General features: G+C 42.4%; 1 protein-coding gene across 1 annotated transcript; it reads left to right on the top strand.

Annotated features, from left to right (window-relative positions):
• The first annotated feature begins 4737 nt into the window (after nucleotides 1-4737).
• Nucleotides 4738-11151, top strand: NDUFAF4 (NADH:ubiquinone oxidoreductase complex assembly factor 4). Its single transcript, XM_059942041.1, has 3 exons — nucleotides 4738-5065; nucleotides 5598-5701; nucleotides 8919-11151. The coding sequence occupies exons 1-3, from the start codon at nucleotides 4930-4932 to the stop codon at nucleotides 9204-9206; spliced, it is 528 nt and encodes a 175-aa protein (XP_059798024.1). The 5' UTR covers nucleotides 4738-4929; the 3' UTR covers nucleotides 9207-11151.
• Nucleotides 11152-12426: the final 1275 nt, after the last annotated feature.

The following is a 12426-nucleotide window of genomic DNA, read 5'->3' on the forward strand; positions in this document are numbered from 1 at the left end:
TATTCTGAAGATGGTTACTGTGCTGGGCAGAATGTGGTCCCCCAAAGACGTCCATCTCTTAATCCCCAGAACCTGCAAAAGGTACTTTGCAGATGTGATTAAATTAAGGATTTTGAAACAGGAGATCATCCTGGATTATCCACGTTAGGGCCAATGTAATCAAAAGGGTGTTTTATAAGGGGAAAAGGGAGACAGGAGAGTCACGGTCAGAGAAGGAGATATGACAGTGAAATGATTCATTTGCTGGCTGCCAAATGCTGTAAGTGTCTGGAAGCCAAAAAAGACAAGGAAAAGAATTCTCCTTTGGAGCCTCCAAGATGAAGAAAACTCTGCTGACACCTTGATTTTAGCCTCCTAAAACCCATTTCCAGTTTTCCAACTTCTGACCTCCAGAACTGTAACATTACAGTTTGTTCTGTTTTAAGGCACTATTCGGTGGTAATTTGTTACTAGCGATAGGAAACTAATATAACGACAAAAGTCATGAGTGCAGTAGCCACAGAGCAGGCATCTGGATATAATTGCTGGTTGATAATTCTAATCTGTGAAACCTAGTGTTTCTCAGTTTGAATACTGGATCTGTCCAAGCCTAGTTTGTTTTGGTTTTTGGTTTTGGTTTTTTTCTGAAATATTCTAGGTTTCACAAACCGACAATACTATCTCACTATGCATCACTATGGAACTGGTTAAGCTTGGGAATCTGGTAAATGACCTCAGCTGGACTCACAAATTCCTTGGCCCCTGGAGCTGGAGTGCAGGGCCTGGAGAAGTTCCATCTGAACCTGGATACCTCTGCCGATATGAGTCATTCCTCCACAAATCTGCTGTGCTGCTCACTAGTAGTTGGGGTTTGGTCAATGAAACCTCTGGGGACTGTCCTGAGCGTCTTGAATCACCTGTCACTTAGGTTTAGTGACTGCAATCCTTTGGAGAACAGAATGCCTTTGAATTATGTTCAAAGGAAGGAGTTCGCATAGGTAAAAGTCTAGGCAGAGAGAAAAAGATTGAGGGTGAAGGAGGGACTGGCAAGGGACTCTTTCTGCTGCCAATACAGGCAAAGGCAGGTGGCATTTTGTGCCTCTGAGCTAATGATTCCCACCCAATTTTCAACCTTAATGAGCTCAGCAACGCCACCACATGTGCAGAGCATGCTTATCAGAGAATAAAAATTGAATTTGGAATACCTATTTTTAAAAATTAAATTCTTTTTTTTTTTTTTTTTTAAAGAGTAGGTTGTGGGAACCTTGGATCTATAGCTGTCAGAAGCACAGGTGACAACTTGGGCTTGAGATTGGCCTCTGAAGTGAGGGGCAGTCTTTTTTTTTTTTTTTTTTAATTTATTTTTGGCTGTGTTGGGTCTTTGTTTCTCTGCGAGGGCTTTCTCTAGTTGGGGCAAGCGGGGGCCACTCTTCATCGCGGTGCGCGGGCCTCTCACTATCGCGGCCTCTCTTGTTGCAGAGCACAGGCTCCAGACGCGCAGGCTCAGTAGTTGTGGCTCACGGGCCCAGTTGCTCCGCGGCACGTGGGATCCTCCCAGACCAGGGCACGAACCCGTGTGCCCTGCATTGGCAGGCAGACTCTCAGTCACTGCGCCACCAGGGAAGCCCTAAAATTAAATTCTTAAAGAACCCGAATCTTACTTTACTTTCAGGTATTTAGTTTTTTTACTCACCTACAGACCAGGGCTTCAGAATATCTAGTTCTTTTTCAAACTTCCCTCTGTTCCTCTGGAAAATGGAAAGCAATGCAAATATTGAACATCATATTCTGAGCTAGGCACTGTATTAGACACTTTATATTTTTAAATGGTGCGAAACCTATTAGATAATTACTATCGTCCCCATTTTAAGATGAAGAAGTGAGCATAACCAGAGTGAGTGACTTTCACAAGGACTCGCTTCTGGCAGAGGGGCTGTTGTTCAGGCAGAGAGCCTGTCTAGGGCCTAGACTCCATCCAGCTCAGGGGCCCTTCTCGTCTTTGGGTTCATTTAATATTTATCTGACATTTGTTTAGTAGCTACTATGTACCAGGCACTGTTCAATGAGATGCAGACAGCAGTGAACAAAACACAATAATTCCTGTCCTCATAGAATTTCCATTCTGTTGTGTTGGCAAGGCCCTGGGTTTTTTCATTGGTGCCCTAGGATCTTCAGCAGTACACACCCATCATACACCATACAGAGAGATGCTTAATTCTGAACATCATCCTAGTTACACTTTCCTTGGGGACCTGACTTCAACCCTAAAGAAAACACAGGGAGAGTTCTGAGTTCAGACTTCATGTTAATTTGCATATTTGACAAGAGGAACTGGAATTATGCATTTGTGATTCAGGTTTTATTTCCTGATGATTCCCAAGGGGTGACAGCCAATTGGGCATCTCTGGTGACGTACCCCTGCCTTCTGTTCTGCTCTTTGAGGGCTTGAACAGGTCAGGATTAGGCAAAGCAGCTGGCTCAGGTTGGATGATGCTTTATATATTGACTCCAAACTCTACTTAAATGTGGGAATTCAAGGAATTCTTTCATGTGGTAATTCCCATAGCCCCCTACACTTCCTGTAACTTCTGTCTCACATTACTTTTTCATGCTGCCAGAAGTATAGTGGAATTTCTATGAAAATGAGTTTTTCACTTTTAAAATATTTTAACAGGCAGTGAATGGAATTGCTACCATAGTTGTTCATGGATATATGAGGCAAACGAAAATGTATTGGTATCCATAGAAATATGAATACCTGTGCTATAAAGCACTTAGTTATAGGCATGCTTGTCTCAAAGATGGAAATCTTGGAGCAGCCTGCCACCTTCAGGACAACTTTCCAACTAACTCTATCAGAGAACACTGGTTTTAGCCTCTATAAATTCCGACTACCAATTCCAGTTAGAAACATTTCATGATAATCAATGGTGGAAGCTATGTTCCTTATAAAACTTTTGCTATTATTATTATATGTAATAATTACCTTATTTTTCTTTAAATAAAACGGCCCCTTTCTTTACTTCAAGATTCTTTTTAAAAATTATTACCTCAATTCAATTGTCTTTACATCAATTATTTCATTGCTTTTAACTTTGAGGCAGGAGATAGATGGGCCCCTGGGGGCAAACGGTTTGAGTTCGTTCCTGTGGACTGATACCCTGAGACAAGAATAACAGGACAATTGAGAGAGGAGGCTGGGCCCTGCCCAGGTAGAACATGAGACCACATATTCCTCATTCTCAAAGTCAGGAGATCTCCCCGACTACACATGCATAGAAAGGCTCCTTGGAGGTCAGAAGGGGAGTGATGCCAGGTGATGTTGTCTATCCATATGCCTCTTAGGTAGAATCCATCTTGGCTAAGAGATGTGTGCGCACACATGGGAAGATCCTGAGACATACCAAATACGGACTTTGAACCAGGCAAATCAAAATGATTGGTCAAAGGAAACCCGGAACAAATGCCCCATAAAAGTGATTCAAACTGCCACGAGGGTGCGACTCTCTCTGAGCCCACCCGTGTGTCTATCCACATGTACTGTACTCTTTTTTTTTCTCCTAATAAATACTTTACTTGTTTCACTACTTTCTGTCTTTGTGGGAATTCTTTTTCTGCAAAGCTGTAGGGCCAGGGCTTTGTCACTGACCACTGGTCTAGTGGCTGGGATTCGGTGCTCTCACCGCCACGACCAGACCTCAATCACTGGCCGGGAACTGAAACCCTGCTTCAAGCCGCTGCAGGCCGAGGCCACCTTCATTTCACTAAGGAGAGCTGAGAACACTAAAAACAGATCTTGCAGCCACAGTCTGAAAAATACTGGAAACTCTGCTACTTCCTAGTGGGTTCTTTGATTATGGATTAATGACAATATTTCTAAAGAATCTTAAATAAAAGCAGCAACACAGTAATCCATTCAGAAACAGGAGGAGGAAGAGGGAGAGAGGGAAAAAGGGAGGGAAAGAGGGAGACAGAAAGAGAAAGAAAATATGTACAGCACTCGCTTTTTTTGTTTGTTTTTTCCCTACTGTCTGTTCCTTTCATTAAGTTAAAGGAGGTCTCCCTGGCTTAAAAAGAATGAGGAAGGCAGAACAAAGGAGAAATAGGCTAGGGAATGACGCGGTGACTCAGCACTTAATAGTATGGAGATATAACACAAATTAGTATCAAAAATACACAAGAGAAGGGAAAGGTCAGCATAACGGAAATCAATACAATTAGATCAAATGGGTTATGAGAGAGGGATGTAAAAGATTATGGAAAAAGAGAACACGGCTCAGATTCAAACTAATCAGGCAAGGGGACAGGAAAATAAGGGACATTTAAATAAAAGAGAGAACAAATATTCATCGAGAATGATTAAACTTTCATTATTTCCTTTCACAAAAGCAGGAAAGGTCCATTTTAGAACCTTCCTTTACCCTGGTGCCATTAGTTCCATTTTTACTGGCTTCCTCTTTGGTTGCACTGACCTGTGAAAGGACTTCAAGGTCAATTTGCTTAGACTTTCTCAGCCCGCAACTTTCGAATCACGTGGGAAGCTTGAACCAACGCCGGGCCTCACTTGGGAGGAATTAAATCAGAAAATCTGGGGTGAGGCCCGGCACGAAATTGCTTTAAAACTTCCCGCCTGACTCCACCAGTCTCCGGAGAGGAGCGCCATCGTGTGTCCGAACCTTAAGTCCCGCCCCATCTCGCCGGAAGCGGCCACAGGTGGGAGCACATCCAGGCCCCGGAGGCAGGCGCGCTCCCTTTGAGATACTCTGGGCAGAGACGCTGCGTGCGCCCTCCCGACCGCTGGGGGGCGAACGGCGCGCAATCAGCGTCCGTTTTCCGGCGCGCGGCCAGGGCGACCCCAGACATGCGCATGCTCCGGTGCGTCCCGGAGGTCGCCCGCGCCGGTGTTTAACCGCGTGTGGTGTGAATTTAAGGGCATCATGTTATGAAGAGATGGGGGCTGCGGTGATTCGCGCAATCAGGAATTTCAACCTAGAGAACCGGGCAGAACGGGAAATCAGCAGGATGAAGCCCTCCGCCGCTCCCAGGCACCCCTCCACCAAGAACCTCCTGCGAGAGCAGATGAGCAGTAAGTGGGCCAGGGCGCGTGGGGCCTCGCGATGCGGGCTGCCTGTGCGGGCTGGGCAGTTCCACGCCGGTGAACCTCGGTCCAGTGGTGGGGGTGACCGGGGTCGGCTGCAGTCACTCGGGTCAGCCGAACGCGGGAAGGGGGAGCCACCAGGCCGGTGACATTGAGACAGTCCCCTTGCGCTCGCGGTGGAGGCGGCGGCTCCGCCTACTTCGTAGTGCTGGCGGTGTTAGCTTGTGACCCCGCTGCCCCTGCCCTCGCCGGCTTTTGTTATTAATGGTCAGTGACTTGATACAAGGAATCAAAATCAGAAGGGATCGTGTGCAAGAGAACTCGCTAGATGTCTTCACAGAATGATAGACACCGAGCTTGACCTAGCATTTTGAGTTACACTTAAAACATGTTCTGTAGTGTTCGAGTGATTGTTGATTAAGCAAAAAATTAAAAGTGACTGTCTTGTGTTAAGTGTTTAGGATCTTAGAGGAAATTTTCTTTGGCTTTAAATATTGTGACATTCTTTTTCTTTCCTTAGGCCATCCAGAAATTAAGGGAGAAATTGCTAGGAAAGATGACAAACTGCTGTCATTACTAAAAGATGTGTATGTCGATTCCAAAGATCCCGTGTCTTTTGTGCAGGTAATGTGTGTTTTAATTAAGTAAATACATAATTTAACCCTTTGGGGCTCCAGGAGAATGACCAAGAGAAGTGTAAATAGTAAAAAAGAGAGTGAGCGCTCTGCAAGTGTAAAAATGTCAGTGTGCTTGTGACCAGAATGCAGAGCATTGGCAAAGTTGAAGCACAGCAGTCTAAGCCAGACACATATGCCTCCGTTCATTGGATATTTTCCGAAATTCTAAAAGACTTGTGAAAGTAGTGATTGTGTGCAACTCGGTGAATTATTTGGTATTATTTCAGAATTTGTAGGATTTGGTAAGGTATTCTAGTGGTTGTCATTGGAATGACCAAGGGAGGGCTTTAATACTATTTTCTCATACTTCAGTGGATTGAGGTATGTTTTAATCTCAGAGATTCCTTTAGTGTTGTGTTGTTGGTGCTTGTTTTTTTTTTTATTTTGTTTTTTAAGAATATTATTAAGATAGAATACGTAAAGATAGGGAGATCACAGAATACACTGGGAATGGGAACGTGTATGTAAGTGCCAGGCACCAGTGCTTTGCATACAGAGAACAAAACATCTCTAGTCCTTGCTTTCACGATGCTTATAGTGTTGTGAGGGACACAGGCATTAAACAGATGAGCAACCATAGGTACATAATTACTAATAACTCTCTGAAGGAGAAATATAGGCACTGTGAGCATATCAGAGGGACCTTTTTGAGACTGAAGGATCAGGGATGGTTTCTGAGGAGGTGACATTCAAACTCAGGCCTGAAGGATGGGTGGGAGTTAACCAGATGAGTTTGTGGGGCAGGAAGGTTCTAAGTAGGAGGAAGAGTTTGATTGAAGGAGAGGGAATTGCCAATGACAATTCCTATCTTTCCATTCTAAAATTCTCTGGTTGTCTCTCTCTGTAGATAGGCAATAGACAGTTTGCACAGATAAAGTTATTAGTATGATTTTCACTAGAGAAGAGATATAAAACTCATGTACAATAAGGTATGTAAATTGTTGCACACAGTAGCAGTTATAGGGTTCAATTATCACCATATACTCATAAGAAATATATGTATGGGGTTGATGTTCATGTTCTTTATGTTATTTTTAGGCAGGAGTTAGATAATATTTCTAAGTATTGTTTCTCTCACATGTACTTACTCATTCGAAAATTGGCTCTTGGGGAGCAAAAAACATTTAACACTTCTTATGTATAAAACAGAAATGTAGTTATAATACATAGGAGATATACAGTGGTATTAAAATTTCTTGGGAGGGTATTAGGAAAAGTCTGAAAAGACTCACGCAGAGTGATAATGAAGAAAAGGTTGAAGTGCCTATTTATGTTCTATGTCCTTTTTTTTCTTTTGGGCAGTTCATAATTTTCTTAATGATTTGTGATGTCTCTGGACATCAGTGGAAAGTGAAGAAGTTGTTAGGAGTATTTCAGGCCAGAGTTACAGTATGAAGGTAGGAGAGAGTGTGATGCCTTTAGAGTTCAGAACAGTTAGGAGAAAGTATGAGGAATGAATTTGGGAGAACTGAGGTGGGGTAGAGAGTAATAGGGGCCAGATCATGAAGATCCTTATTTGTCTTGCTAAGGAATTTGAGTTTTATCCTGAGGGCGGTGGGAAATCATTGAAGAGTTTCCTGTCGAACAGTGACATCAGATTTGCTTCATTCTGGGGGCAGTTTTGAGAGTGGGCTGGGAAGGAACGAAATGCATTTTATCTAGTTAGAGGAGACCAGGGTTTTGCAGTAGTTCCTGCAAGAGACGTTGGCTTGGACAAGGGTGATTTAGTGACTGGGAGAGAAGTGAACGGGTTGGAGAGTGACTTAGGTAGTATCAGCAGGATTTGGTCGTTGATTGCCTGTAATGAGAGAGAGGGGGAGATGTAAGGTATCACGTAAGGGAAGCTCTGGGTTTTGGAGTGGGATATGGGAGGTGGGTGGTATTAGTCACTGAGCTAGAGGGTATGGGGATAGAATCGGATTTTCAGAGGAAAAGGATAAGTTCAGTTTTAGACATGTTGATTTTGATGTGCTTATAGATTATCCAAGTAAAGATGCTATTTGTCATTTGGGAATTTGGATCTGGAAGTCAGGAGAAAGGTCGAGGTTTGAGATCAGATTCAAGAGTCATTAACACGTAGATAGTAATAATAAGGGGGTGTGTGGGATTGCTTGGGAGGAATGTGTAGAGTGAGAAGACAGCCTGGGCTAGAACTTGGTGCACACTAACATTTACGGGGCATCTGAAGGGAAATAGTCCACAAAAGAAACAGAAGGAACCACTACAGAGACAGATGGAAAACTAGGAGAGGGGTGGTATGGAAACCAAAGGAAAGATAGTTGTGGGTCCGTGGGAGTGGTCAGCAGTGTCAGGTGCTGTAGTGAGTTCAGATAAAGCCTGAAAAGTGTCCTCTGGATGCAGATCTAATCCTCTGGATTTGAGATCACAAGTATCTCTTTTAAACTTGAACTAAAAAGAAGGAAACTGGTCATAAGAGAAGTGTTGGTTTTGGGTTTGGTGGGTGTTTGTAAAATTTGGTGACTACATCATTTCCATATTTTGACCAAACAGCAGTAATAGGCAGGGTGCATTTGAAAGGAAAGGTAAAGAGGGATGGTTGGTGTAGCTGAAAGAGGAATGGAATACAGAGCACAAATGCAAGGGTTAAGCTTGGGTGGGACAGACAGATGGAAAGACGGGTGTTATAGGTAGTTTTATTTATATTTATTGTGGTCTTGGAGGCATTAGTTTATTTTCTCTGAAGAGGCGAGATCTGTAGCAATATTTGAATTCATTCAAGGTGTTTGGAGGCACTGAATATAAAATACAAAACTAGGAAACAGAATGGAGATTATCAAGTACGCCGTTAGAGCAGCATCAGAATCCTGCCCTTCTAAAGCAGTTTTTTATGTTTTCTAATCAGTGCATTATTGTTGTTCTTTTAATATATATGAAATAATGTGGTAAGTGGATGGTATACATTTGATTATTATTTTCTAGAACTACCTAAATTTTCTAATGATTGACTTATGGTTATGAAATGGTGATATGACAAAAGTGCCATTGAACTATGACTCATTATAATGAGAAAATATAGTTTAGAAAATCATGGGTAGTATTTATTTGAAGAAGAATAATAAAGACTCTAGAATCATGAAAGTAGGTGTCAAATCTTTGCTCTCATCTTGAAAGCTTATTTTTTGGTTTTTGTTTCTTGATACTAGGTAAAGGATGCTGGAACACCTCAGAAGCCAAAGGAGTTCAGGTTGCCAAAAGACCATCATTCTGATATGATGAATGTTAAGAACATTCCCAAAGGCAAAATTTCCATTGTAGAGGCACTGACACTTCTCAATAATCATAAACTTTATCCAGACACATGGACTGCTGAGAAAATAGCTGAGGAATACCATCTAGATCAGCAAGATGTAAATTCCCTTCTCAAATATTTCGTTACTTTTGAAGTCAAAATCTTACCCCCTGAAGGCAAGAAAGCAATACAATCAAAATGAAGAGAATCTTGAAATGACTTTTCCTTTATGTACTCTGCATCCCTGTACCCTGTTTATTTTCTCATTTTTAGCATATTAAATTATATAAATTACCAAATGTGTTAAGCTCCCTCCTTGTGAGAGCATGCTATTTATTGAGCTCTGCTGAATTTTCAGGATTGCTGTTAGAATTAATTTTGTTCTCTTTTTTTTTTTATTATTATTATTTTTAAATTTTATTTATTTATTTATTCATGGCTGTGTTGGGTCTTCGTTTCTGTGCGAGGGCTCTCTCTAGCCGTGGCAAGTGGGGGCCACTCTTCATCGCAGTGCACGGGCCTCTCACCATCGCGGCCTCTCCCGTTGCAGAGCACAGGCTCCAGACGCGCAGGCTCAGTAGTTGTGGCTCACGGGCCTAGTTGCTCCGCGGGATGTGGGATCCTCCCAGACCAGGGCTCGAACCCGTGTCCCCTGCATTGGCAGGCAGATTCTCAACCACTGCTCCTCCAGGGAAGCCCCAATTTTGTTCTCTTTTAAACTTTAATTTGGTTTAGGCATATGTTCTTATGTAATATCAGCATGACTAATCAGCACATGTATAAATTTATTATAAATAAAAGAGTTATTGTACTTTAGGCAAGTCATATCATCAGCTTTTAAATTGATCATATAACCTCTTGGGAAATGTCCTGAATCCCTTGTTTAACATTCAAAGCTTCACCTTCCAATTTTGGTGGTTAGTTTATGTATGAAATAACTTTTTAAAAATATAAACAGGAATTGGTGTGTTTAAAATTTTAGCAGTCTCTGCTTTGACAAACAGGTAAGTTCAAAAGCTTTCAGAGAGACAGGCATAGTGGAACCTATCTGAAAAAAATAACTTTTCTCTGGACTTAGCATAGAAATACAAGAAAATTTTAAAGAGTGGATAAATCAGAGAACTATGGTAAATTGAATTTGGTGATCAGATACATATTTTTTTTCTAATTTAAATGCTGGTTGAAAGAAGAGAAAAAATAGCAAGTAGAAATATAAAGTGTGATCACTGGAAGGGACTTAGGAAATTGCTGCTTCATCCATTTAACAAACCTCTGAGCACAGTGTGTGCCAGTACTAGGGTCTTAAGTGAGATTGTGTAACTTGAGCTCTGTCATATTACTACCTGTGGGATTTCTGGGTCGATTGTGTGACCTCTATGAGATTGTATTTCCTCTATAAAAAGTATAGTGCTGCCTTATTAAATCAAAGGGTTACTGTGAAGATACATAAGATAACAAAGGACTACAAAGGACTGAACAAATTCGACTTATTTTTTTCCAACTGAGAAGAGCAGCCTGGGGACGTTTCATGACCTAGCTAAGATTATTCTGTAGTTTATGACATAGCCAGGCCCAGAATTTAGGTTTTCAAAGTCCTAGTGGTATGTTTTTTTCAAAAAATATATCTCAAAAGTGTAGAAGGTGTGAGTTGTGGGAATCTTCAGAGAATGTGGTAAGAAAAATTCCAGGTTATCAGTGTCTTTCTGAGGGAAGACAGGCATTCCCTACTTTCCAGGGATTTCCCTGGAAATGGTATGGAAGTTGCTGAGGAATTCAGCATGATGATGGAATGAGGCATTTGTAATGCTGAGAAGAGAAAAACTGACTGAGATGGGGAAGTTTTAAGCTGTATTCAAATGTAGTTTCATTATGTGAATAAACTATACCTACCTTATATTTGGTTCAAAACTAGTTCTTTTAAGAAAAAAAGAATTCTTAATATAAAAATGTATTTTAAGACTCCGATAACTCAATTATCAAAACTGTTTTCTTTTACCAAATAAAGGTCAATACTTGTACTTGAATCACTAATACTGCTATTTCTGAGCCATCTTCCCTATTCAGATCTACACTGTGGTTAGGCAGCTGTAAATATAGCTGTTGTTATGTGGTGTCACATGATAAAATAAAGTACTTCCCATATCATTCATTGGCCTATTACTGCTTTTTATTACAGGTAGGAGAGTGCTGGGTAATAGTGGTGTCACAGAAGGCATGGAGTTGAGATTCAGAAAAATCTAGAGGTAGATCTCAGCGTCCCTCTAGCCATATGATGTTAGAAATGTCCTCAACTGTAGAACAGGTAATAATTGCTAACATCTTAAAAGCAGTTACTATACTAGGCATTGAACAAGTAAATTTATTAACTTGCTTAATAGTTACCACAGGCATGAGGATAAGTACTGTTAACCATATTTTACAGGGAAAATTGAAGCATAGAGATGTAAAGTAACTTTTAAAAGATTACCTAGCAAACGTTGGAACCTGGATTTAAACCCTCGTAGGTTATTTTCAAAACCCTGTGCTCCTAACTACTACACTATGTTTTCTGTCTGTGGGATTATAAGAATTAAGTGAGGAGGGACCTTCAAGATGGCAGAGGAGTAAGACGTGGAGATCACCTTCCTCCCCACAGATACATCAAAAATACATCTATACGTGGAACAACTCCTACAGAACACCCACTGAACGCTGGTAGAAGACCTCAGACTTCCCAAAAGGCAAGAAAATCCCCACGTACCTGGGTAGGGCAGACAAAAAAGAAAAGACAGACCAAAGAATAGGAATGGGACCTGAACCTCTGGGAGGGAGCTGTGAAGAGGGAAAAGCTTCCACACACTGGGAAGCCACTGGTGGAGACGGGGGGCAGGCAGGGGGGAAGCTTCAGAGCCATGGAGGAGAGCACAGCAACAAGGGTGCAGAGGGCAAAGTGGAGAGATTCCCGCGCAGAGGATCGGTGCCGACCAGCACTCACCAGCCTGAGAGGCTTGTCTGCTCACCCACCAGGGCGGGCAGGGGCTGGGAGCTGAGGCTCAGGCTTTGGAGGTCAGATCCCAGGGAGAGGACTGGGGTTGGCTGCGTGAACACAGCCTGAAGGGGGCTAGTGTGCCACAGCTAGCCAGAGGGAGTCCGGTAAAAAGTCTAGACCAGCCTAAGAGGCAAGAGACCATTGTTTCAGGGTACACGAGGAGAGGGGATTCCTTCCCCATGTTCCCACAGAAGGCAGAGCACTGCCTAAGTGAGCTCCAGAGATGGGTGGGAGCCACGGTTATCAGCTTGGACCCCAGAGAAGGGCACAAAAATGCTAACACTGCTGCCGCTGCCACCAAGAATCCTGTGTGCAAGCACAGGTCAGTATCCAACCCCCCGCCCCCCACGGGAGCCTGTGCAGCCTGCCACTGCCAGTGTCCCATGATCCAGGG

The sequence above is a fragment of the Balaenoptera ricei genome, chromosome 12 (genome assembly GCF_028023285.1).
Source record: "Balaenoptera ricei isolate mBalRic1 chromosome 12, mBalRic1.hap2, whole genome shotgun sequence".
NCBI classification, from domain to species: domain Eukaryota; kingdom Metazoa; phylum Chordata; class Mammalia; order Artiodactyla; family Balaenopteridae; genus Balaenoptera; species Balaenoptera ricei.

What these genes read in the sequence shown, in the direction of transcription:
- NDUFAF4 (XM_059942041.1), top strand. Translation starts at nt 4,930, where the DNA reads ATGGGGGCTGCGGTGATTCGCGCAATCAGGAATTTCAACCTAGAGAAC. An exon ending in CCTGCGAGAGCAGATGAGCA is followed by an intron (nt 5,066 to 5,597) that starts GTAAGTGGGCCA and finishes TTCTTTCCTTAG; the next exon opens with GCCATCCAGAAATTAAGGGA. An exon ending in ATCCCGTGTCTTTTGTGCAG is followed by an intron (nt 5,702 to 8,918) that starts GTAATGTGTGTT and finishes TCTTGATACTAG; the next exon opens with GTAAAGGATGCTGGAACACC.